This window comes from Cantharellus anzutake, assembly GCF_015039405.1.
Source record: "Cantharellus anzutake strain C23 chromosome Unknown EI90scaffold_81, whole genome shotgun sequence".
In the NCBI taxonomy this organism is placed as follows: Eukaryota; Fungi; Basidiomycota; class Agaricomycetes; order Cantharellales; family Hydnaceae; genus Cantharellus; species Cantharellus anzutake.
The window spans coordinates 37,468-62,546 of record NW_024067031.1 but is presented as its reverse complement, the minus strand read 5'-3'; the positions used below and the strand labels follow the sequence as shown (position 1 = coordinate 62,546).

General features: G+C 48.8%; 10 protein-coding genes across 10 annotated transcripts; 7 read left to right on the top strand and 3 right to left on the bottom strand.

The window, feature by feature from the left end:
• Positions 1–3,767: 3,767 nt before the first annotated feature.
• EI90DRAFT_2938872 (glutathione S-transferase) lies at positions 3,768–5,006 on the top strand (the record flags this gene model as incomplete). Its single annotated transcript, XM_039055208.1, has 7 exons — positions 3,768–3,882; positions 4,011–4,078; positions 4,139–4,327; positions 4,400–4,424; positions 4,489–4,545; positions 4,654–4,809; positions 4,894–5,006. The coding sequence occupies 7 exons, from the start codon at positions 3,768–3,770 to the stop codon at positions 5,004–5,006; spliced, it is 723 nt and encodes a 240-aa protein (XP_038910464.1).
• A 1,383-nt stretch (positions 5,007–6,389) lies between these two features.
• EI90DRAFT_3158017 (glutathione S-transferase) lies at positions 6,390–8,304 on the top strand. Its single transcript, XM_039066156.1, has 5 exons — positions 6,390–6,857; positions 7,188–7,352; positions 7,431–7,813; positions 7,879–7,945; positions 8,016–8,304. Exons 1-5 carry the CDS (start codon positions 6,711–6,713, stop codon positions 8,079–8,081), a joined length of 828 nt encoding a protein of 275 aa, XP_038910463.1. The 5' UTR covers positions 6,390–6,710; the 3' UTR covers positions 8,082–8,304.
• A 3,887-nt stretch (positions 8,305–12,191) lies between these two features.
• EI90DRAFT_2587533 (uncharacterized protein) lies at positions 12,192–13,002 on the top strand. The gene is made up of 2 exons (XM_039053274.1): positions 12,192–12,384; positions 12,467–13,002. Exons 1-2 carry the CDS (start codon positions 12,289–12,291, stop codon positions 12,824–12,826), a joined length of 456 nt encoding a protein of 151 aa, XP_038910462.1. The 5' UTR covers positions 12,192–12,288; the 3' UTR covers positions 12,827–13,002.
• Positions 13,003–13,656: 654 nt separating this feature from the next.
• On the bottom strand, positions 13,657–15,055 carry EI90DRAFT_3079783 (uncharacterized protein). The gene is made up of 9 exons (XM_039061853.1): positions 15,033–15,055; positions 14,968–14,974; positions 14,833–14,921; positions 14,698–14,782; positions 14,527–14,605; positions 14,347–14,446; positions 14,252–14,293; positions 14,090–14,183; positions 13,657–14,018 (listed from the first exon to the last, which is right to left on the bottom strand). Exons 4-9 carry the CDS (start codon positions 14,738–14,740, stop codon positions 13,891–13,893), a joined length of 486 nt encoding a protein of 161 aa, XP_038910461.1. The 5' UTR covers positions 14,741–14,782; positions 14,833–14,921; positions 14,968–14,974; positions 15,033–15,055; the 3' UTR covers positions 13,657–13,890.
• Positions 15,056–15,088: 33 nt separating this feature from the next.
• Positions 15,089–16,985, top strand: EI90DRAFT_2978037 (alcohol dehydrogenase). Its single transcript, XM_039055928.1, has 12 exons — positions 15,089–15,306; positions 15,363–15,472; positions 15,534–15,567; positions 15,622–15,697; positions 15,762–15,810; positions 15,871–15,923; positions 15,992–16,008; positions 16,063–16,165; positions 16,223–16,355; positions 16,423–16,442; positions 16,507–16,666; positions 16,736–16,985. Exons 1-12 carry the CDS (start codon positions 15,226–15,228, stop codon positions 16,893–16,895), a joined length of 996 nt encoding a protein of 331 aa, XP_038910460.1. The 5' UTR covers positions 15,089–15,225; the 3' UTR covers positions 16,896–16,985.
• Positions 16,986–17,104: 119 nt separating this feature from the next.
• EI90DRAFT_3079775 (uncharacterized protein) lies at positions 17,105–18,019 on the bottom strand. The gene is made up of 2 exons (XM_039061852.1): positions 17,261–18,019; positions 17,105–17,205 (listed from the first exon to the last, which is right to left on the bottom strand). Exon 1 carries the CDS (start codon positions 17,728–17,730, stop codon positions 17,266–17,268), a length of 465 nt encoding a protein of 154 aa, XP_038910459.1. The 5' UTR covers positions 17,731–18,019; the 3' UTR covers positions 17,105–17,205; positions 17,261–17,265.
• Positions 18,020–19,216: 1,197 nt separating this feature from the next.
• EI90DRAFT_2939051 (uncharacterized protein) lies at positions 19,217–19,550 on the top strand (the record flags this gene model as incomplete). The annotated part of the gene is made up of 2 exons (XM_039055215.1): positions 19,217–19,291; positions 19,344–19,550. 2 exons carry the CDS (start codon positions 19,217–19,219, stop codon positions 19,548–19,550), a joined length of 282 nt encoding a protein of 93 aa, XP_038910458.1.
• Positions 19,547–21,135, top strand: EI90DRAFT_2585833 (uncharacterized protein). Its single transcript, XM_039053272.1, has 3 exons — positions 19,547–19,935; positions 20,001–20,615; positions 20,679–21,135. The coding sequence occupies exons 1-3, from the start codon at positions 19,863–19,865 to the stop codon at positions 20,819–20,821; spliced, it is 831 nt and encodes a 276-aa protein (XP_038910457.1). The 5' UTR covers positions 19,547–19,862; the 3' UTR covers positions 20,822–21,135.
• A 618-nt stretch (positions 21,136–21,753) lies between these two features.
• Positions 21,754–22,343, top strand: EI90DRAFT_3131806 (uncharacterized protein; the record flags this gene model as incomplete). The annotated part of the gene is made up of 3 exons (XM_039064423.1): positions 21,754–21,823; positions 21,880–22,052; positions 22,113–22,343. 3 exons carry the CDS (start codon positions 21,754–21,756, stop codon positions 22,341–22,343), a joined length of 474 nt encoding a protein of 157 aa, XP_038910456.1.
• On the bottom strand, positions 22,297–23,175 carry EI90DRAFT_3079763 (uncharacterized protein). Its single transcript, XM_039061851.1, has one exon. The coding sequence runs from the start codon at positions 22,873–22,875 to the stop codon at positions 22,393–22,395; it is 483 nt and encodes a 160-aa protein (XP_038910455.1). The 5' UTR covers positions 22,876–23,175; the 3' UTR covers positions 22,297–22,392.
• Between the last annotated feature and the right edge of the window lie 1,904 nt (positions 23,176–25,079).

Below are 25,079 nucleotides of genomic sequence, written 5' to 3'. Positions count from 1 at the left end.
TCATGGTTCAGCAGTTGAGGGCTCCAAGAGGCATCCATTGCTCGATCTAGTGTGGTAGTTGCTTAATCTAGGGCGATAGTTGCTTGTTGTTTCCGGGGCAGAGACTTCTTAAGAGTCCCCACTTGTCGCGGTTCAGTCGAACCCGACAGTGGCTCTGGGGTCAAAGCTCCGAGGGGAGGGGCGGGGGGATGTTTGTGTATCGCGTTTGAAGCAAAGGCCTCCTTAGAGTCCCCACTTGTTGCGGTTCAGTCGATCCCAACAGTGGCTCTGGGGTCGAAACTTCACGGGGATACGATCTCTTTAGAGTCCCCACTTGTTGCGGTTCAGTTGAACCCAACAGTGGCTCTGGGATCCGAAGCTCCAACGCGACTTAGGGGGAAGACTTCTTAAAGAGTCCCCACTTGCTGTGGTTCAGTTGAACCCGGCAGTGGCTCTGGGGTCGAAGCTCTAAGAGGGGGGGTGGGGGTGGGGGTATATCGCGTCCACAGCAAAAGCCTCTTAAGAGTCCCCACTTGTTGCGGTTCAGTCGATCCCGACAGTGGCTCTGGGGTCGAAGCTTCACGGGGATACGATCTCTTTAGAGTCCCCACTTGTTGCGATTCATTGGAATAATCCGACAGTGGCTCTGGGATCCGAAACTCCAACGCGGCTTAGGGCGAAAGACTTCTTAAGGAGTCCCCACTTGCTGCGGTTCAGTTGAACCCGGCAGTGGCTCTGGGGTCGGAGCTCTAAGAGAGAGGGGGGGAGGGGATGTATCGCGTCCACAGCCAAAGCCTCCTAAGAGTCTCCACATGTTGCGGTTCAGTCGATCCCGACAGTGGCTCTGGGGTCGAAGCTTCACGGGGATACGATCTCTTTAGAGTCCCCACTTGTTGCGATTCATTGGAATAATCCGACAGTGGCTCTGGGATCTGAAACTCCAACGCGCCTTAGGGTGAAATGACTTCTTAAAGAGTCTCCACTTGCTACGGTTCAGTTGAACCCGGCAGTGGCTCTGGGGTCAAAGCTCTAAGAGGGGGGGAGGGGGAGAGGGGGAAATTGCTTGCTTGATCTACAGCGGTTGTTTGTTGGTGACGTTCCCCTGGGAGGATGTCCACCTTGTCGTGGTCCAGGGGCTGCCTGACGAAGACTTCAGGACTGTGACTTGTCATAGTTCAGCAGTCGAGGGCTCCAAGAGGCATCCAATCTTAGTCTCAGTGATGGAGATGGTAGCGACGGGACAGAGTTATCTTCTATGTTACCCAACTCAAGAGACGCAAACGGTGAGTTCTCGGTGCACATATCCATATATATATAGAAGATGGAGCGATTTTCCAGGCGCATCAGTGCAAGAAAGTGTAGAGGGGCGACGGAGTCGGCTGGTAACCAAGGGTGGTAGGTGTATATACATGGGGCTAATGTTCGTTTCTTCTTAGGCCCCGGCCCAGCATGATACAAGAAGTATTTGAACTGTGTAATCAGCTCGCAGGAGACACCAGCAGCATTCACAACTTCTTTGCGTTTCTCTGCCCTTACTTTTCAGCACCGTGTCGTTGAACAAACGAGCCACAGAAAAGTCCTTGGTACGTAGAAAGGTTGTACACATGCAGCTGGAGGATATAAGTAAGCGAGGGGCTCTCTAGATGCACTGGAGTTTAGGATATTGTTAGTGATGTCGAACGCTTGTAGCCGTGGGAATAAATTAAATTCGTTGCCGCTTTTCCTCTCCTGCTGCCCTAAGCTCATGAAAGCTTCCCGAGCATGCAGACATCGACATCATGCGTGAAAGTTGAGAGTCGAGCATATTTACGTAATTTTTTGAGACGTACTTCGATTTTGGGCTAGTTCAGATCCAAACGCCTTATAAGCCAAGGAAAAAACTTGCAAATATTCATTCGAGGTAAGTCACTTCCGTTAACCAATGAATTCAAATAGTCAAGTTGAAGGCGCAATGTCCATTTCTCATTTCATCATGAGTTCATCGATTAGCAAGCTTGATTCGTTCTCGCGCAAAACATGTTCATTTAATGTTTTTCCGGAATTAGCCGTGTTCATTACTGCGGCCGCACGCTCAATGGGTCTGGAGTCTTGTAAAGATTATCCACACCATCGACCCTAGCTTATTCTCCGGCGGTCGCATGGCAGCTCCCCAAATGGATGTCTTTATTTTCATCAGATTGTCTGTGCGAATTTTATGATGATACTCCGCGGGAAAATGGAATCGAAGCGATGTCTCTTCTTTTCTTGGCTTCCGCGGAGACGTTGTTTCTATTTCCTCGCTTTTCAATACGGAATAGCTCATATCACGACCTAATAGAAGATAACTGTACTATGTAGTTGCAGCCTTGGCTCCTATTTGCGTTCGGCGCTTCTTTCTACCACCAACTTGGTTCATCCACGCAGTTCCAATCTTTCCAGACTCACACTCCGATTCGCTCACTGCTATATAATGTCTAACTAAAAGGTCATCTGGGTACTCTCGCCAGGATTCTACCACTGAAAATCGTGAAAGGCTACCTTCATCCCGCTAGCCTATAATCGATGAGGCTTAATTCTCATATCTTACACGGCTTTCTGTTCTGGCGTATGAATATGAATTGTACCGAGAAGACATTCTCCCAGACATTCTCACCAAATCTTGCATGTCCATGATGCGGTGGAGGGCGTCTTGCATCAAGCCGAGAACAGATAGATACGACGGTGCGACCTTCTCTTCCTCAACTAAACTCCCCGTTTTCAGCAACGTGGTGATGTATATGGACGTGAAAAGTTGGTATGGAGCTCTGCTCCTTGCTGAAGGTCTGTGGGCGATGAATTTTCGACCTTTTCGTTGGAGGAAGGTGTTGGGCGGGAATTCATTTCGAGCCGGGTGCGTGGTTCACTTGGAACATTGTTCTAATGACCCACCCCGCAAGAAGCACCTAGCAAAAACTCGACTCTCTCCGACTCTCTCCGACCCTCTCCGACTTTCGGGATTGCAGGATGGTCTAAAGTGCTCGACGTCTCGATACGCACGGGGCATCTGTTTTGACGTCCTCAATTTCAACTGGCAACACTACATACATCATTGATTCTGAGGCTAGGTAGTACCCTGAATTTCCCCTGGCTGTGATACCAGTCGTGTGCCTTCCCGATATCTCAAATTCGAATCTTCGTGCGTCGTACTAGAGCTCTCCAACAATAGCAGTGGGAGAACCATCAATATCATTGGTTCATCCAGGTCCTCGAAATTTCAAAAATCACGCATTTGAGCCGTTATGGCTGCTCGCTGACATGCCTCACATCAGCACCCCAGGGAAAGACAGCCGATCTACCGCACGTCCCGGGACTAATACCGAGTACAGGGCATAATGCCGAGCGTGGCAGATCAAATTATGCGCTCCGATTGATCCAAAGAGCAGGTACTAGCTAAGCGATAAATGAGCCCTCGGTGAATCCCTCCCTTCCAACCCACACCCATCCCATCACTTCCCATATTTAATCTCTCAGATTCATTATTCACTCCATGGACTTATAAGTATCCGACGATGACCTTCTATGTAATAATCTCTAGTGGGAGCATTCAGACCCCAAGTTGGACATTCAAGCTCCAACCACGGCTTGCAAAATCACCAATGTCACGCTATTGTATTCGTGGCTGCAGGATGCTATATGGAGCTTCGTTGTTGTCGAGGGCTCGAGCTCAAGCTTGGACGCCGGTCATATGTCAGAGTCTGTTTGGCTTTACTTCCTCTCCGTCCGCCACTCGCTCCACCGGTGCTGCCACCATTTCGACGCATACGCGTCTGATGTCGTCTGAGGCTAAAGCTACATTTACACTCTATACCGCGCCATCACCCAACGGCTATAAAGTTTCCGTCACACTGGGTACGACATGCCTTGCTGCAGGATCTAGAGCTGAGTGTAACAACTAATCGTTCTCTCCTATTACATCTGTTGGAGGAGTTGAAAGCCGCCTATCCTGGTGTTCAGATCTCATATGGATACAAGGTCAGTCCATTATCGAGTCGATCTCTCCCCTTCTAGTTGAGGCTCAATTTGTCTTCTGCAGACACTCGACTTTTCCATCCTTGAACAAAAACAACCTTGGTTTTTAAAAGTACGCTTCCCTTTCTGACATCTCACCCTCCACATCTCACACCACCTCCCACCTCCCAAGATCAACCCTAACGGTCGAATCCCCGCCTTGACACACCATTACCTAAACGGGAAGATGTCACACTTCAACGTCTTCGAAAGTAGTGCCATATTGCTCTACCTAGTCAAGCACTTCGATAAGGAGAGAAAAATCAGCTTTCTGGAAGGTTCGGAGGAAGAAAGCGAGTGTTTACAATGGATTTTCTTTATAGTGAGTTGTTGAAGGGTCGTGTGTGGGGATTGACCTGCTGACACGATTCTCATTTCACCTGGGTGGTATTAGCATGGTGGTATTGGGCCCATGCAGGGTATGTCCGTCTTTTTGAAGATGCATTATGACTGGATGATCAATGATCACTACCACAAATACAGGTCAAGCGATTCACTTTACGAGATATGCACCTGAAAAAATCCCCTACGCCATAAACCGTAAGTCTTCCACCCCTCCCCCTCGCCGTCTAACTAGGCCACAAACTAACTTGTTCTCTTATTTTATTAACCTCCCGGTAACCAACCGACCATATCCCTTGGGAGCAGGATATACAAATGAGACTAAACGTCTCTTTACCGTACTGGACGATAGATTGAAAGAAGGTGAAGGGAGGGATTATCTTGTTGGATCCGGGAGGGGGAGGTACAGTATTGCGGATATTAGCGCTTGGACTTGGTATGTTCTCTCCATCCAATATCTTAGTTCTTCCTTTCCTCCCCCCTACTCCGGTGAATTAACATACCCTCTCTTTCAAAGGTGCAGGAAATGGTCCTACGCAGGTATAGATTCGGAGACGATAGAATCGTACCCTCACTTCAAAGGGTGGTTAGATCGGATAGGTGAAAGGCCAGCGGTCCAGTTGGGGTTGAGTGTGCCACTGCTACCGTTACAAAAGTAGGAAATTAGAATACCAGTTTAAAGAGGAGGAGGCAACTGCGATTTGATTTCGGATGGAGAATTCGAGTTTTAGCTAAAGAGGCGGCCTGATTACGGGCAACGTCGTAATGCTGTCCTTCACGTTGAATGCTTGGAATTGGAAGGATCTCGGGTGGTATTTTGGAAGAAAATAACATGTTGAAAATGTGAAGCCACCAAGGAACAATATTTCCTCCAGGCACGGGCCGCATGCGTCATTGGCCATCAGTGGGACATGTCACTTCTCAAAATAGAACCAGCTTGCATTCCCTCAATCTTGAAGGTATTCTCTCGAATGACGAACAGCCTGTCATATTTAAACCTCTGATACGTCTCCCGAGACGCGACGTCGTGCTGCGCTCGCCTCCAACGAGACGTGAATACAACTCTTACCGCGCAACAACACGAGCGCGAGAAAATTCAAATTGATGGTAGGTTGACCTTAATTGCACTCTCAACCAAGGATCGTCCAAAGCTCTAGGACGCGCCCGTCGTACATTCACTCCTCCGAGATACCCGTCCGGCCTAATGTGGTGGCTACTACTACTTCTGGCTTCTGGAAATGCGTCCAAAGCAATACTTGGTAGCGAAGAAAGGTCATCACAGTCACGGGAAGAAGACAAGAGGGAGGTGGAGGTGTAACTTTGAGATTAAGCCGAGCAAGGGGGGGGAGGGATCTGGTGAACGTTTCTGGAACGGTTCGTTCATTGCGAATGTTGCTGTTTTTTGGACATTTTATTGGGATTTGGCTCCTCCTTCCGGAAGAGGAAACGATGGTTCCAAGGACTTGGACGGGGGGACAGGATCATGAGAGGCGCATCGAATGGCATTTTGCCGATGGATGAGTCCACTATCGTATCTATTACAGCGAATTGCAAGGGGAGTACGGCTGATAACTGAGTTGGAGGGTACGTCGAGCAAAATGCCAACTCACGCACATAGTGCCGGAATCGACAATATGATCATACTAAGTGGTACTCTTACAAGCAGATTATTCGTACCCTGTTTCTCATCACCCTTGATCTATCTTCCAGAGCATTTTCTTACCATCCAGGAACAGTGAAGAGGTATAGATCTTTCCGAACCATACGTTGGGGAAATGATGAAAACAAGGGACTATTTACGGCGGGAGACGCCTCAGATGAAAGGGAATGGGGCGTTTGTGGATTGGAGGGGGGGTGACTGGTGAGCCGCTGGTGGTTTGCATGCGTGTGCGCCTATGCAGGTGCGCTTACGTGGCTTGCTGTTGCAATTGCGATCCTTGTTCATCGCAGTCAGGGTAAGTAAGGTTGGCGCCCTGATTTTGAATTCGGACTTGATCCAAGCGCCTAGGAATTTGATGGTTTCTCACGCTGCGATTCAGTACCGAATGAGACACCATTGCACAAGTACTGCTTTGTACACTGCTTGGCTGCTTTGCTGACTTGGCTCCGACTTGACGGAACCCTACTTTGGTCGGGGAATCCCTTTCTTCCAAGATCCGAGGATTATTCATGGATGACTAATTGCTTGTCATCGCCTCAGCGCCCAATACATTCCATTATCGCTGCACACTCAACAACCCAAAAGAACATCAACATCGGTTCCCTGTTCTTACATAATCACTTTGCTCCGTTGCCTGTGCAACGTGTAGATCTGAAGAGATGTAGTAGAAGCTCCTTTATTCAAGCTCATTACTTAAACCTCGATGGTCTTTGGTCAAACCACCGCTCGAACACTCCTCTGTCTTGCTCTTCCCACCCTCAACAACTGCGTCAGCTTCAGGAAAATGGCGACTAGTGCTACCAGCGTTGGAATGCCTCCTATCGTTACGCCTGAAGGAAAGAAGGCCTTGGTGAGTTTATTATACCCGAGTCTCCTGTTTTTATCTTCCCAAAGATGTGGAGTTGCATGGGGAAATATTGCGCCATTCGCGTTCGGTATGTCTCTACCCGAGGTTGACGGGCGTGAGCGTGTTCTTTATTAAGACCATCGGCTCTTTAATGATTGCCGATACGTGCTTATGCCAGTCAGCGGCCCTTTTCTGCTGGTTTGGACGGTGTTAATGCACTCCGTCTCGGTTCCATCACACGACAGGCGCTCAAGCTTTTCCTGCACACCTCATCCCTCCACTTTTCCATGCTAACCGGCCATGACCCTTGCACTCATCTTTTTGGCCATTTAGGAACTATACCTTTTCGTTGGAGGAGGGTCGCCCAACGGTCATAAAGCCGCTATCCTCTTTGAGGAACTTCGTAATGCTTATGGGAAAGAATTCGATTACTCTCTGAAGACGATCGAAAGTCGGAAGAAGGAGCACTTCAGTGCTGAATTCTCAAAGGTCAACCCCGTACGTCTTGAATAAGAGCCTTCCTGGACTGGCTACAACTACCCACTCACCCAATCTGCTCGGTATATATACCTATAGAACAACAAAATTCCCGCTCTTCTACATACGCTCCCTTCCGGTCATACCGCCCGGATCTTCGAATCTTCCGCCATCTTATCATACATCACCACCTCCTTCGACCCCGACCACAAACTAAGTTTCTCTACGACCTCACCTCATTACGGCGAACAACTTTCATGGCTCTTTTGGGGTCCTGGTAATCTCACTCCAACCTTCATGGAAGCCGTCCATTATAATTGGTTGGATGTAAAAGTTCCTCATGCTAGTGAGAGGGTTGGTAAAGAAGCGGCGAGGGTGATTGGTGTCATTAATCAGAGGTTGGAAGAAGAGGGTGGGAGGGAGTATCTTGTTGGTGATGGGAAGGGAACATTTAGCGTTGCCGATATTAGTCTTTTCCCTTTGTGAGTGGGCGGGGGGAAATTATCGACGATCTGTTGCAGCTAATGAGTGAATCTCTCCTCTTTAGGGTTCGTGGGATGTTCGCGTTCGGAGGTCTTCCACAAGGCGATTTGAAAAAGTGGCCTCATGTCGCTGTAAGTCGGATCCATCACACACAAGAGGAAGAGACTCCCAAACTTAATTCAAAACCTCGAATCCCACTAGGAATGGCTAGGTCGTATTCAGTCACGGCCTACCGTACAGGCTGGGTTGACGACTGGTCAGCGCTAGCCAGACCCTTTTTTTCCCCCTCCCTTTTCTTCTTTTCCTTGTTGCGCTGTGCAAGTAGGAGGTATGGTAAATGAAATGAAGATATCTGAACGTTCCCTCATTCGTGCATAAGCACTAGCCCAAAATTGAAGTTGCGTCTCAAAAATATTACGTAAATATGGGGTTTGCCCTCGCTTCTCAACTTTTTGCGCATGATGCCTGCTTTTTTTTCGCTATATTGTACTACAATGGGCTTCGAGCAGGAACTGGCTTGTCCTAGTGAGAAGTGGGAAAGATAAGTTTACGCAACACCAATTTTATTTATTCCCACGGCTATATGCAAGTCGTTCGACAGCGCCACACCATCTAAAGTTGCACCCTCGTTTACTTACTAGTATATCCTCCAGCTGCATGTGTAAAGGGCCTCGCGATCTTTTTTTTTTTTTTACTTACCAAGTACTACTTCTATGTGGCTTGTTTGTTACAACGACGCCGCTTCCGGTGCTGAAAAGCAAGGAAACTGCGAATGCTGCCGGTGTCTCCTACAACCTGACTCCACACGGTTCGGATACCTACTGTATCATGCTGGACCGGGGCCTAAGAAGGAACGAGCCAATATACCAATCAGCCGAATGTGCACCTACCTACCACCCGTGGTTACCAGCCGACTCCGTCGTCCCTCTGCTCTGGTTGTGTGTCCTCAGTACGCTTTCTTGCATTGATGCACCTGGAAGACATGGAGAATTCCTCTGCCTTCTGTATACATAGACAACTGCACCGATATTTGATATATTCTAGGTATTTATCTGTTCGTAGGATTTAGGAGGTTGGGACTATGTCCCTTAATACCTTGATGTGGCGTCTCCTTGTTTGAGAGTACCTTTCACATATCGATCTGTGTCGGTGATCGCTTAACAATTCCTGCGGCTAGTTCTTGACATTTGGCTTCTACCGATTAACTCAAATATCGCTAAGACGCCTGTACAGCTTTGGTTCTCTAAACGAACATTGGCTAGCCTTGTCTCGCTGTACTCTCGTTGGCAGAATGCTTGCTCTTGACAGGGAACTACACATGCCTCTTTCGGGGGTGGCATGTGTATCAAATTGGAGCGATACATACACTACACCACATATATCGGATTATCTAAATCTGCAATCAACGAACGTGAGCGCCCGTGTCAATGGCGATTGGTATCAGGATGAATTTTGTGAAACAGCCCCAACAATAGTTCTATCTTAGCTAACCCTACGCCGCACTCGCCGCTTGCGTCCCCCCCTTTTTTTTTTCTCCTCGAGTCCTGGCAACATAGAAGAAAACTCTGTCCCGTCGCTACCATCTCCATAAATAACTATCACTAAGACTAAGGATTGGATGCCTCTTGGAGCCCTCGACTCCTGAACTATGACAAGTCACAGCTCTGAAGTCTTCATCAGGTAGCCCCTGGACCACGACAAGGTGGACATCCTCCCAGGGGAACGTACGTCACCAACAAACGACCACCATAGATCAAGCAAGCAACTAACCCCCTCTCTCCCCCTTCTCCCCCCTCTTAGAGCTTTGACCCCAGAGCCACTGCCGGGTTCAACTGAACCGCAGCAAGTGGAGACTCTTTAAGAAGTCATTTCGCCCTAAGGCGCGTTGGAGTTTCGGATCCCAGAGCCACTGTCGGATTATTCCAATGAATCGCAACAAGTGGGGACTCTAAAGAGATCGTACCCCCGTGAAGCTTTGGCCCCAGAGCCACTGTCGGGATCGACTGAACCGCAACATGTGGAGACTCTTAGGAGGCTTTTGCTGTGGACGCGATACATCTCCTCTCCCCCCCCCTCTCTCTTAGAGCTCCGACCCCAGAGCCACTGCCGGGTTCAACTGAACCGCAGCAAGTGGGGACTCTTTAAGAAGTCTTTCACCCTAAGTCGCGTTGGAGCTTCGGATCCCAGAGCCACTGTCGGATTATTCCAATGAATCGCAACAAGTGGGGACTCTAAAGAGATCGTATCCCCGTGAAGCTTCGACCCCAGAGCCACTGTCGGGATCGACTGAACCGCAACAAGTGGGGACTCTTAAGAGGCTTTTGCTATGGACGCGATATACCCCCACCACCACCACCCCTCTTAGAGCTTCGACCCCAGAGCCACTGCCGGGTTCAACTGAACCACGCCAAGTGGGGACTCTTTAAGAAGTCTTCACTCTAAGTCGCGTTGGAGTTTCGGATCCCAGAGCCACTGTTGGGTTCAACTGAACCGCAACAAGTGGGGACTCTAAAGAGATCGTATCCCCGTGAAGCTTCGACCCCAGAGCCACTGTCGGGATCAACTGAACCGCAACAAGTGGGGACTCTAAGGAGGCCTTTGCTGTAAACGCGATACACAAACATCCCCCCGCCCCTCCCCTCGGAGCTTTGACCCCAGAGCCACTGTCGGGTTCGACTGAACCGCGACAAGTGGGAACTCTTAAGAAGTCTCTGCCCCGGAAACAACAAGCAACTATCGCCCTAGATTAAGCAACTACCACACTAGATCGAGCAATGGATGCCTCTTGGAGCCCTCGACTGCTGAACCATGACAAGTCACAGTCCTCAAGTCTTCATCAGGCAGCTCCTGGACCACGACAAGGTGGACATCCTCCCAGGAGATCAAGAACTTAGCAACTTACCTCGAATCCGGTCTCATTTTGTGCCCGCTAGCCTGGCTAGATCTACAAAACTGCAGCTGTGATAGGCTTGCAGCCTACCCCTTAATAAGATGAACATATAAACTATCGGTAACCTTGCTACTCACTTTCATTAATTCCATCTCTTCTCTTGCATTCATACTGTTCCTATCGAGTGTTAAGCTTGTCGCTCGGAATTTCTTGTATTGCATAGCTCTGAACGAGACGTCCACATGTGGGCTTTTTGTCGCTTTGCCGTCCTTCCTGGTAGCCCCGGACTATCCGTGACTTTGAGTCAGTGATGTGCTAGAGAATGACTATGATAGACTTGCCTAAACCCAAAATTCAGGCCAGATCTTTAGACGTAAGATCACTGCTTCAAACTAATCAGTAGAGCTTGGATCGCCATACCTTTGCTTTCCTTCCCTTGTTCTGAAGTACCCTTGGAGCAACTCGCCAGTTCCTCGAGATCTGACTAGTTTTAAGTTCCAAAAGAGACGTCCACATGTGTGTGTTTCACCGATTCCGCACTAATGGAGTGAGGATTCGAGAAAACGCAATGAAAAGTGATGCTAGCGAGCCAACAGTGGTGCTTACTTAGACTCCGTCTATCATCCCTTTCTCTTACACATAGAGTTCCAGTGGAGGTTCCAGTTGATAACAAAGTACTCGGAAGTTTCAGGTAGCCTAGACAGGCGTCCACATGTGAGTTTTTGGCCAAACGGTGCAAATATAATGATATGCAACTCACTTTCTTGTTCGCATACTGTTCCTATGGAGTATTAAGATTGTAACTTGAAATTTCTTGTTTTGCGTAGCTCTGAATGAGACGTCCACATGTGAACTTTTTGCCACTTCGACACCCTTCCTAATAACTTCAGACCATCCATAACCTCGGGTCAGTGATGTGTTAGAGAACGATAACAACCATGATAGACTCGCTCAAACCCCGAATCATCAGAGATAAAGATTGCTGCTCAAATCAGTACCGCTTCAGTATTACTCGGATCACCACGCCTCTGCTCTCCTTCCCTTGTTTTAGAGTACTCTGGGTGCACCTTGCCGGCTCCTCAAGATCTGACGAGTTTTAGGTACCAACAAAGTCCTCCACAACTGAGTGTTTCACCGATTGCGTATGTACACTGTTCAAGCAAACACAGTGGAAAGCGATGCCAGCTCGGAGCAACGGTCAGCGTCCGCCTAGCTTCTCTTTCTCTTTCAACATAGAGTTCCAGTGGAGGTTCCAGTTGACAACTGAGTTATCGGGGGTTTCAGGTAGCTTAGATAGGTGTCCACATGTGAGTTTTTGGCCAAACGCTGCAAATATGTAATGCCAACATAAGCACTGCAGGAAATACCTAGTGCAATGCGGGCAAGATAGTGCCAGACGTAGCGTCCGCCAATCACCTCTTTCCTAGCGGGCGTTCTAATTGACGCGCGAACACATGTGGGTATTTGACTGAACACAGTCATATGCAGTGTCAACTTAATGCCAGGACAATGCAACCTAGGTCTGAGAGTGCGGTAAGAAATGATGCTAGCGAGCGGCAGTAGCGCCAGATCTGGTGTCTGTCTATGCATCTCTTTCTCTTGCACTTAGAGTTCCAGTGGAGGTTCCAGTTGATGACTGAGAACTCGGAGGTTTCAGGTAGCCTAGACAGGCGTCCACATGTGAGTTTTTGGCCAAACCGTGCAAATACGACTCACTTTCTTCTCTTCTCTTGTTCGTATACTGTTCCTATGGAGTATTAAGATTGTCACTCGAAATTTCTTGTTTTGCATAGCTCTGAATGAGACGTCCACATGTGGACCTTTTGCCAGTTCAGCACCTTTCCTAGTAGCTCCAGGCCATCCGTCACCTCAATGGTCCGCCGGATCTTCAGACATAAAGATCACTGGTTGCATTTATTTCATCGACATCAGTGCACGCTTATACTTAGAAACTATCAGACAAACCGCTTCAGTATTGACTCGGATCATTACACCTCTGCACTTCCTTCTTCGTTTTAGAGCCCCCTGGAGTAAATTGCCTGCTCACGATCTGACGAGTTCTAGGTACCCAAAAAGGCGTTCACAAGTGAGCGTTCCACCGATCCTGTACGTACACTGGTAACGCGGAGCCAGGGGTGTGAGGATTCAAAAGAACGAAACGAAAAGCGACGCTGGCAGCCATAGTAGTGCACTGCTGGATCAAGCGCCTGTCTATACATCTCTTTCTCTTGCACTTAGGAGTTCTAGCGGAGGTTCCAGTTGATAACTGAGGACTCGGAGCTAGAGCCTAGATAGGCGTCCACATGTGAGTTTTTGGCACGACCTCGCCAAAATGTAATGCCAACACCTATGCTCCGCAGCCAATGTCAGGGGAGTGCGAATCATAAGTCACATCCTTTAGCGGACATTCTAATTGTCATGCGAATACTCAAAGATGTCACAAGTATCTACATCTGAGCATTTGACCGCCCAACACCTGGACAATGCCAGGGGACGCGCATCGATCTGGGAAATGATGCCAGAGCATCGGTGGTGTTGAATCTAGGACCCGTCTACCCTGTTCCATATAGCTCTAGTAGAGGTTCCAATACGTGAGTGAGTACTCAAAGGTTTCCGGTAGCCCAGTTGATGTCCGCAGATGAGTATTTGGCCAAATCCCGGCCGTACGCATGCTGACATTGCGATGCGTGAAATCGCCATAAACGGAAAATTCTCTCTCTTCCGTAGCTACCTACATAATCAAGTACGCGGCTAGTTACCTTTCTGCGAACCCCGCGGAAATTCAGAATTGATGAAATGTGAACATAGCTAGACACCAATGCATTCGGTTCCGTCTTAGGGCGATGATCCAATGCACTTAGAACTACGAGTGCCCAATCCTCACGAGCTCATAGGTTCCCTAACCTGAGGGTGGGGGATGTCCCGGAGCATCACCGATCAGATCTGTCTTGCAACCGATTGACGTTTACATTTGCAATCAATTCTCTGGATAACGCCCAGAGTCATAGATCTGTGTTCTCGAACCCACATGGGCTACAGTGAGGGTTGGATACCGATGCACGCAGTGTTCGCACAAACGCTGATACTCCCGCCAAAGTTCCATGATAGCAAGGTATTCTCATATCCAATAGATCCAATAGACGTGATCAATCAAGGCGTTTCGCACAAACGAGAAACCTCAGAAATTCAGTCGTGATGAGAGTGATTTCCGTCCGGGGTCGAGTCATCCTCTTCGGCACCTTCTGGTCGGGGAGGCGGTGTTGGAGTTGGGATCAGCCCGATAATGCCCACTGTCAGAGCATAGAACCCAAGACCTGGATGGGTGAACGAAAACGGCGAGAGATGTTGAAATGTGGAAGCGAGGAGTGGAGAACTATATACGCACTGGCTACGATGCTCTTCCAGAGCACGAGTTCTGTATAGCTCCAGAGTGCATAGAAGAGGGAGCTCCATCCCCCAATAATCCCGAACGTTAGCCACTAGTGGATATGAATAGGGTATGATTGGTGAGGAATGCAGATGCAGCATAACGACGATCCCTGCTTACTGGGACCGCAGTAGATAGTTCATTTTGCGGCCAATGAGAGTACTGGAGAACTCTATGAGTATATCATAGTCCGCGTGCTCGTACGAGACACATACGTCAGGATGAATCCCTTTGATGCGAGGAAGATAAACCAAGATGTAAAGAAATACTCCGACAGCAAGTATTTGCAGAGCAATACTTGTGACAGTCAAAGCTCTATTAGATAAAGTAGCGATAAGCGAGGATATGCGTTCGGGCGATACTTACGAAGTGAAGGAATAAAATGACGCACTCACCCTGGGAGAGTTGTCACACCCCTATCCAACACCTCAGAGATGTGCTTGGGAACGTTGAAGTACCAAGTAGTTGCAGCTCCTGGAAAACCATTGATTGAAGCGAGAAAAACACCAAGGCATGCCAAGGGTCCGTTAGGAAAGGACGAATAGGCTCATACAGACAGTACGAACCGAAAGCGATATAGCGGAGTTGCTTGAGGATATGTGGTGCCATCGCCAGAGTGTAATATCACAAATACCAAGGGTTCAGGATACTCTAACGCTCATAAACGGCGAGAAGAAGGCATGACGAGAATTTTGGCTTACAAGCTATGAACAGGAGTTTAGGTTCCGACGTGTTGGACAATGTGATTTGCGTTGTTGCAAGAGGTCTACAGACAAAACAAGCTTGAAAGCTACTACTGATTACCTTCCGCCGACACTGCTACGTGATGGTCTCACCTGTCCACTGAAAAGCACAACAATGAGAAGTGTGGGAATATGAACAGTTAATTCCACCGACTTACGTAATCTTGGGGGCTGAAGGAAATGTCCGACACTTCACCGGCCTCACCATCTTGCATGTGATATATGTAACATGTCACTCCCTGAGACTGAATATGTGGAGGTGGGAGTCACCGGCCGGCAATGCGTCTCCGGATTTGTGGGTTGGGCTCTTGCTCCTATCTCGTTTAGCTGCTAGAACAGAGGATACTCGGCATGTCTCTGATCGTACCCGCGAAAACCAAGCGTGTCTACTTGTCCAAACGCCCAATAGAAGGCATCGAGAAAGACACCTTTGTGAGCGGTACCGCCAAATCTATCGCCGTGTGTAAATTGAGGTGAAAGAGGAATAGGTCTCGGAGACAACCTACGTTAAACAACCAGGTCCAGATGAGGTCGTAGTGCGCGTCGATATCGTTTCGCTCGATCCCGCCATGCGTGGCTGGATTCGCGATGTCCGCTCGTATGGTGACCCGGCGCCCCCAATGTGTGATTGTAGCTGAGGTAGTTCTACGATTTGACAGGTACACGCCTCCAGTCAAAATTGGGGAAACAATGGTGGGTGATCGTGATGTCTTTTTGCACCACTCATTCTCCCTCTCGCGGAAACAGCGCGCTGGTGCACTTGGAACCGTGTTGACGAACGGAAAAACGCTCAAGAAAGGTGATATCGTGCAGGGGTATCTCGGTTAGTGATCTTCTGGCTGCAAGGAATAGTGCCATCACTATATTTTCCTCAATCGGGCACGTAGGCTGGACTGAGTATTCGACCATCAAGGAGAAGTTTTTGGAAAAGGTTGTGTGAGCGGGCTTCTCCCCTCCATTGTGTTGAAATTGCCTTATCTGTGGTTATTAACGTAGAGCGCCGCCAGGTGCGAATCCTGTCGATTTCCTGGGCCCGCTCGGGATGATCGGTGAGTCTGAGGAGTATTGACCCATTGTGTATCATGTGAATTCCATCGACTATGGGCGCTATGGACAGGCATGACCGCGTACTTCGTAAGTACCAAATATTTCAGCGTTACGGTTTTCTAAGCAAATGGTTCGAGCTAGGGTATCCTCTACGTTGGAAAGATTAAGCCTGGTCAAACCGTCGTAGTCTCGGGAGCAGCTGGCGCCACAGGCTCTCTGGTTTGTCAAATCGCCAAGATCAAAGGTTCCCACCTTCTCATGCTACTTGAATACCAATGATTGACAACTGGTTTGCGTATAGGTGCTAAGGTTATTGGCATTGCTGGTGCGGAAGATAAATGCAGATGGCTAGTGGAGGACCTGGGTATCGATAAGGCGTATAATTACAACGAACAAGGGTGGCACAGCCGGTTCAAGAGGGAAGTCGGTTATTTGTAAGTGCCAAAACGGTCCATTTCCCGGGCACCATCTCTCGCTCACTCTATGTCAATTCTCAAATAGGGATGTGTTCTTCGATAACGGTGTGACTTAGTCTAATGCTGTCATTTGTATCTTCGCCGTCTCATGGACTACCTACTCCCATAGTTGGTGGATCGATCCTTGATTTCATGCTTACCCGCCTAAACCTGAACGCGCGCATCGTCCTCTGTGGCACCATTTCGGAGTACAACTCGTCGAAACCACGGGGGTTGCAAAATTACCAGACTCTCACGGCCATGCGAGCGAGCATCCAAGGTTTCATCGTGTCAGTTTTGGTTGTCGCTGATTTGCAGTACCAATGACTTAACATTCAATATTGCATGGTCGGGGATAGGTTCGATTTCACGAACGACTATCCAAAGGCTGTGGCCGATATGGCTCAGTGGATCCAGGAGGGCAAATTGAAGCGGAAGTATCACATCGAGTCCGGACTTGAGAATTGCCCACGGTATCTCCAGATGCTGTTCCGTGGTGAGAACAGGGGAAAGCTGTGAGTATCTTCATTGATAAGTGGCTCGTGTCCTGAGGACCGGCGGACCCCCCTTCAGATTGGTTAGAGTGACGGGAGAAGCGTCTAAATTGTGAAGGAAACGCCAAACGATTGTTCTGTGTCATAATTGCTGGAGTAAAGCCCAAATTCGAGGCTGCTGCGCCGTGTATTTAGGCATGTTTGCATCGAACAACAGTACTTCGCCGTGATCTTTTATCGTTTAACTTACCGGCCGATCATTTCACTCGAGCATGTCCACGGGCATGCACAACGGCGAAGTTGCTAATTGGGGTCGAAGGGCTAACGGACCAGAGGTGCGCGGTGTTGATGTAGTTCCGTATCATTTGGATTTACACAGAGCGGACCCAGAACGGCTATGAGGGTTGGCGGTTGGATGCGTGCTCAACTGCATCATACCACGTTGCACTATGTTCTTGGCATGTTTCAGTCGTTGAATCCCATCTCTCCGTCACAACCCTGACTCTGGCGCTGACACTGCATCCACCAACAGGGATTCCAACCGGAATCTCAATGCCAAATCTATAGACCAGGTATCCGGGGTAGAAAGGTATCCCAAAACGTTCCGTCACCCCCGATCGCCAGACGCAGTGATTCGGATCCAGCCTCGTGGCTATTCGTGGATAGCTGCTTCCGTCAAAATCGTGGTATTCCGTAGTTACGATCACCTCAGCTATCACCAGCCTGTCCACAGGCTTACTGTGGACAACTGATAACGCCTGGGAAGCTGGCGCGTTGACCGGGAGCATCGGTGTGTATACCCGCACTTCATTGCAGTGCTCCCGGGCGTTTTGGGGTGTGATCCTGGGATTGCAAATCATGCGATTAGGCCTAGGGATAACATCCTGAAGACTGTTGAGCTTACGATACGTTCACAGGTTTCAGGGGATTGGGACCAAGGTGTATCTCGCATTCGACGAGCTTATCCGAGTCCATGTCAAGCGAGTAGAAGCAGCGTTTTGTGTTTGTGTGTGCGTGCTGTGCGTGCGGCGTGCCAATGAAGAGTGAGCCAGTAAATCGTGGGCCTAAAGTGTTACTCTTATAGCCCAGATCAGGTCAGTTGCGGATACCGATGACCAAGCATATCAGAGATATGGGTGTTTATTTTTTTTCGGTGCTCAACAATTCAATCCCCTTTGGGTGTTGTCTAACTGAATTGACCAAAAGGAGATGAAGGGGCCGTTTGACATCAATACTATAACCTCTAAGGTGTATGCGCGCTCCGTAAGGTCGGATTTCCTTCGGAATGAAAACCTGATGGTAGATTATGCGCGAGACAACCTTGTGATGGCGCTAGTTGGAATTAAGCCGTTCGGTCACTTTTACCCTTTTGTTTTTTAACCTGCTGTGTCAATTGTAAATATCGGTAAAATAGTTATCATTGCCTTGGACTGCAACTGAAAATTTTGGACCTACAACCATGATGGCCGCTGGTAGATGCGACAAAACTCCATAGTGATCATTGACCGTTGCAAATGTGGGACATCGTGTGCACCAGGAATATAAATGAATTGCATGCTCGCATGGTGCTTTCATCTGCGCCGATCGGATGACATCAGGATTTGTATACGGCCGACAGAAATTTCGGTGGATGCCGCGAAATTGTCTGCCATGGCCACTTTCTTCAGATCAGCAAAGGCTCGCCACTGGGGGACGCAAGCGACTCCATCACATAACCTCATTGACCCCGTCAGAACATACATACCACCCAGGAAATCACAGATGTAATACACAGCATTAATGGAGGCCCCCCAGCATTGTCAGTGCCAATGTTATCCTTCAGAAATCAGGGTGATCCTTAGAAATCGATGCACCTCATGGAAGCCGCACTCATCTGAGCAGATGAAGGAAAAACCCATACGGGATTCCCAGGAGGATAGCTCCGAGATTAATCTCCAGACTACAGCGAACCACACAGGTGCACGCGAAAGCCATCTGCCATGTGAACGAGAGGGGCGGGGTTCCATCCAAACTCTTTCCTTATGGCCTAGCGTGCCCGCCGCCGAAGTTAGCGCAATTCAGATAAGTCAGCTTTAGGGCCGAATGGTTTGGTGCCCGAGTGCCAGTCATTCAACATCAGCAACCGGGTCTAGGCAGCTGGCACAGTTTATAGGACAATTATTTTTTGATCCGTGAAAATACCTCTATCAACACTTGGTGACATCAAAAGGGTACTCTGTAGTTGAAGTTCCAGTTCCAGCAGGCGCCCACAGGACTCCATCGAGTCATATTGATGCAAACTGGTCCGGAAGCATCCTCCAACCCACATTGATACCACGTGGAGTGGAACGCAGAATCACACCAAAGATGGCGTCGAACGAGGAGGAGGACTCTGACTTCTTTGAGAAAGAAAGAACACGTTTGATTGCCGAAATTAGTAGCGTAAGGAACCCGACCCTGCCAGAAGCGTGATTGACTTATCCGCACGTTCCAGGGATTTGAGCAACTTCTGACAGAACAGAACAAACTCAACCAGAAACTTGACCAAGTTAGAGGCGTGGGAGGGGAATTTTCGTCATTGGCAGCGTTATGGTCTAATTTGCACGAGTTGATGCGACAACAAGAATTAGATGCTCCAGTGTTAAACAAGTCAACCTCTGGAGGCTATCCCGGGTCAGGGAGCCATGTAATAGGTAGATGAGGATGTTAAGCTGCCATTCTCCCAAACGCACATAACGAGCACAAAGCGTGTAATTAGAGTCTTGTCGGACATCAAAACACAACGGCAACAGGCGGGAGTCATCTTGGCGCTTCGCTCCGACCCAACTGCCTCCTCAACCGTTTCTTTTCCCTGTCACCAAAGTATCCTTTCCCCTACGAGACCATCCCGATTCGGGCCTATTCAGGCCCTTGGTTTGATTGCGGAGGTTACGGAATAACGCGTCTGTTGGTTGACTGATTGCAGCTTCATTTGAGGACCTGATTTCTCCGACAATACTGAGGCAAATCATATATGTACGAGCCTATTGGGTCTTGCGCAATATGTGCGGACGTCTTAATGAACCCCTGTGCTTTACCTTCTTGTGGTGAGTGAGGTTCATATGTCGTTGGAGACCTCAATCGGCGTCTGGCCTCACTTTGAACATCATAGGGCATGTATTCTGCTTCGAATGTCTGAATCAGTATCTTGGGGCCGCTTCTTCTCTCAGCTCGCGACAACGACCACCAAAGGGATGTCCTATGTGCAGGAAGCCAGCTGGCCATTCCCCGCCGATAAAACTCTTCGTTGAGCCGTTGGAGAAATCACTGACAGGGCCGACTCGAAGTGCGAAAGCAGCTGTCACCACACGTTCAGAATCTAATTCCCAAGAGACAAACACAAAGTCCTGGGCTGAAGCAACCATTCCTGTACCCCTATTCGCGCTGGTTCATGTCAAGAACCTTCAGAATGACCTCGCTGCACTTCGTTCCGAATACGAACGCACTCAAGTTCAACTCCAAACGGCAGACAACCGAGTACAGGACCTCCAGGCTCGCATTGGGGAGAAGGAGATTGCAATTGATGACATCTCTCGACAAGTTCAGGTAGTTCGATGTGTTGCGCAAAGGAATGCTGCCGAAGCTTCATCGATGCGAAGTAGCCTTGAGCACAGTCAGGGCGAGCTTAGCACGACGCAACTTCAACTCGCTGAGGCGAGACTGGAGATTGAAATGTTGAGACGAATTCTAGCCACAATCCAGCATAAAAGCGCTGGCACCGATGGATGTATGTCTGAATCACTGTTGACACTACTTCCCCATATACATACTGCTGAAATTTCGTGTCCAGACATCAACACTTGGCTTGAATTTGCATCTTTGATGGGAAACACTAATACCAGAATTCAAGCGTTGGATGGCGTGTTGTACACCTCGAACGGGCCTGAACTCACGGACACAACGAGTGGCACAAATGAACAAAGTGTATCATAACCGAGCCCTCCAGGGCAACATTGCCTCCCCCCCTTCTGTTCATCACTCACAATTGTCGCCAGCAGGCTAGAAGATCGCACTAACACCGCATTCTCACGAACCCGCCCTCCCCACATCCCGTTGGCCTTCTTCCTTTCTTCTCGGACTGTCCTTGTACTACTGTGCTCCTGTACTTGCCGTGCCGCCTGTGTATCTCGCGCGTGTACGATAGTTCTTACCATTGGGATCGCGGTACCGCCAGCGTATGTTCGTGGATCGCCTAGTTCAAGACCAACAGGCGATCGGAAGGACAAAAGATATTCAAGAGTCCTCTGGCCCCCGATGCCTCCACTGCTGCCACTGAGACGGGGTCAATCTATTGTTTTACCATGCTGAGTTTTCAGCGTTACCAGTGTCAACGAGGGCGTTAGAAGGGCGAGTGAGCAACGTTGTCGAATCAAAAGGAGAAACGCCAACTTCAAGCCCAGATCTGGTAATGATTAACATTACTCACAGCTGACGATAACTTATAGTCGGCATGGCCCCACAAATTCCGTAGCCGTCGAAATGACCTTCAGACACTATTTATCGTGATATCCTTTCAGGATTGGAAGCACTGGGTGTGTAGTGGGTGCATGCGTGAACTATTATGCATGATCAACTTACGACGTAGGATGGTACCTCCAAAAGGTTGTGCGTCTGCAAACAAAAGGCATGGTCGCGTTTCGCCAAGCATTGCCCCGACCCGTTTCCCCGTTCGGTAGCAGCGTCTCGCGAAACCATAGCAACTTTGAAGACATTTAACTTCGACTGTCCAGCACTGGCATGTCTCCTCAGCCTCGCAGAAGCTGTGACTTCAGTGGATTGTAAGCTAGCCTCGTTCAGACACCACACTATATTCTTCAGCTCCTTGACGCAAACATTTACGAGGTTTTTACGTTCTACCTTGTGCGATGTCTCTACCATCCGGATTTTGTCGGGTGTGCCTGCGTCTTCTGGAAAATCCTCACGCTCTGTCTTGTGGTGAGCATATTCTTCCTTGATCAATGTTAGTTTGATTGTCTTGGAAATGCATGTAGGGCATTTCTTTTGTGAACATTGCTTGCCTCCGGTTACAAGCTTCGATGGTCCGGTTCCAGGAACCAGTTGTCCAATTTGTGGGGTGAGGGCAAGTGGAAATCCTCTGAAAATCACCCTCGGTATCTTCCGGAGTGATGTGGATCAGAGCGAATATTCCAACAGAGCGAGAGCTGTAAGTTTACTTTCAAGTTCACCGGGAACCAGGGAATTGAAAACCAACTCATTGTTTCAGTTCCCTAATGAAGACTCTCCGTCAACAGCGAATTACCTGCGCCTCCCTTTGGCTAATCAAGAGGAGATGAAGACACGATTACGCCAACTTAAAGAGGATGTCCAAATTTTGACGTTGATGACCGATATGGAACACTCGGGTACCAATACAGCGGTCCAGCTGCAGACAGCCCAAGAACATCTCCGCGAAATTGAAACTGGCGAAGGATCGTCGTTCGACGATGGCGATTGATAGTTGGACAATGATTCCCAACTGCTGGGAATTTATCTTGTCCATCGTATCAAACTGAACTGGACCTGATTCTCGAAGATATAGGACATTTGTGTTTGTTCTCGATTCCCCCCGTTCTATCCTGCCCCGCCACATGTTCATTTAGTTTGTGTGTTTGACTTGTCGTGTGTTCCATGATCATTGTGGCGTCGTTTTTCCCTCTAAGGTTCTCCCCCCAAGAGCCTATATCATCATTCCAGGATTCGACCCGACCATCTGCCTGGCGTCCACTGACTAGTCTTAGGCTGCATCCCCCACATATTCGGATATTTGTCACGGAACTCAGCATGAGACTCGAGCGAGCGCGAAGTGAGCGACGCATGACGGTCCGTTCCTTGTCCCTGTTGTGCGTCTTTAGTGCCCAGATGATGTCTGGGGCAGACTCTACTGAGAGACACCCAACATTCGGAGCGATGACGTATCCCGCGAGCACTGCCCGACTCTTTTCAATCTGGCACATAGTTTCCCAGTTCTCAGACCACAGAGCTAGCATCCCCTGACTGTTCAAGGGACCTTAGAAGTGGCGTCAGGGCGTACAACCATGCGACAACCGAATCAGTACGAGGATATGCACTCCGGTTGGGGGAAACGCCGTATATAGAGCTCAAAAATCACTGTTCAGATCCTACAGAAAACTCTTTCGTTTGGTCAGATGGTTTGAGACTGATAAATACCAGATTGTGTATTGGGATAGTACATAGACCGATGTCACTGTGACTATCTAACGTTTACACCGAATTTTCCAATTATCCCGCTACTCTGTATATAGCGCCGAGTCCTGTGGATTTAGAGCCCCTGATTGAATGACACAAATGACAAGGTCCTCTGAAAATGCATTGAACGGTAACCTAGGGTCCTTAACCCCCCTCACATATAGTGTAGCGAGCTCCCCAGTAATCGTGCCTACTACTAACCCTGCTTCTAATTCTGTACTCTTCACTTTTCACACCGGTCAGTACCGCTCGCAGTGAGATCTGCGTCACATTCTCATTCGTAGCAATGCCACCTTTGTACCAGAGAACGGTAAGAGAGGTTCTACGAGCGAACCCAACCGGGAGTTGAAGGGAGCCGCATGCTGATTACCGTAAAAAAAACAGCCCAGCTAAACTCTGAGTTGTCCTCTTACAGTAATCAGGATGCGACTCCCTTCAACTCCTGGAGAGAGTAAAATCGATCTCTGGCTTCAAGAACATTCCTCCTTTATCTCATTCTGAGTGTCTCTTAGCGATTGAAGCTAATGAGCACGAAATTCCAAATCCATCAAGGGTGGGCCTAGGGCTCTCCATCGATTGAGAGAACCACCTTGCCACCAAAACTGGTCGATCAGCTCGAAGGGCTGGTGAAACGCGGTTCTCCCATGAATATAAAGGCGTCCGATGGATGGCCTGAGTTACCTGCACAGCAGAGTCACTTCCCCAGCCCACAATTACGTAACTTCTGACGCTGAAAACGTGCGAATATTTTCTCTGGTCATTCATTTATTTCGGTTATATCGGTTATTTGTTCTCTCCAGTACAACACTCATGCATGTCAGTGTTCGAGTACGGCAGCGAGGCTAGGAGGGGGAGATGAATAAGACATAAGAATGATGACGAAGGGAGTTGTAAGATGAAAGCAGTGTGATGGGTAGACAAAAAAATGCTCTTACACATCGAAGGGGCCGGGATGCTATCTGCTTGAAAGTATTGTAAGTCTTTTGGATTAAATTTTATGCTAAATTAATGCATGCACGCTGTGCAGGTTTGGCGAAGCAAGGCGAGCACTCTAGTAATTATCAAGGGGCATAAACCGTGGGAACGTCATGTCATGTCAACAGTATCATAGTCCTCGTATTTTCAATTAGAGGTGCAAAGGAGATGTCTTTGACGGGGCGTGCCCAATCACTGTATCTCACCTGCTCTGCAAAGGCTAATTTAACTGTGCTGGATCTACAACGAGCATCGCCCCCGGTCATCTCTTGGCGACGCGTGCATGCAACGAAAGCATCCGGCGAACCAGTCTTGCTACAACGGCTAAATGCTCCTATTGCAGAAGATGGGAAAAAAAACGCCTACGACTTCAAACGTCCGAACAATCGAAGAAGCCAAGTCTTCAACGTGCATGCCAACGCGATGAGTTCCGGCACTCCATATCGGTTAGATCTTGTAGCCGCACTGAAACGCTGATGATTCTTCGAATGGCTTCGGTCGTTACCACGGTGGTGCTTTAGGCCGTTCAGAGGACGGGAAAACTCTGGGTGCCCTGTTTGGTACTTTATGCCTTCATGGCCGTAACTTCATTGTGAAAGCCTTCGCCCCTAGGGCCTAAAACCGTGGACAGTCCTCGGGAGTCATTTCTTCCCTTTTTGTACCCATGCATAGCACAAATCGTTGTTGCCTGATGGAATATTTAACCCTAGCCCATCTTCGATCGCGAGAACATGAAAACCTGGGCAGCTTATGTTCAGCTGCTAACAAGTCGCGTGCGCCGCAAATACTCTCGATAATAGTTAGACGAGCTAGCTTGAAAAGACTAATAAAACCAAAAAATAATGGAGTGCATCGCGCCGTAGAGGGAGCATTACCGTGCGCTTCCACTCAGAATAAAGCGCCCGCTACTTTGCAACTGACTTGTGCACGGTACGCCCGAAGCAGCTCTGGTAGAGCAGGCTACCACCTAGATACTAAGATAGCGGAGAGTATTTTCCCCTCAGGGCCT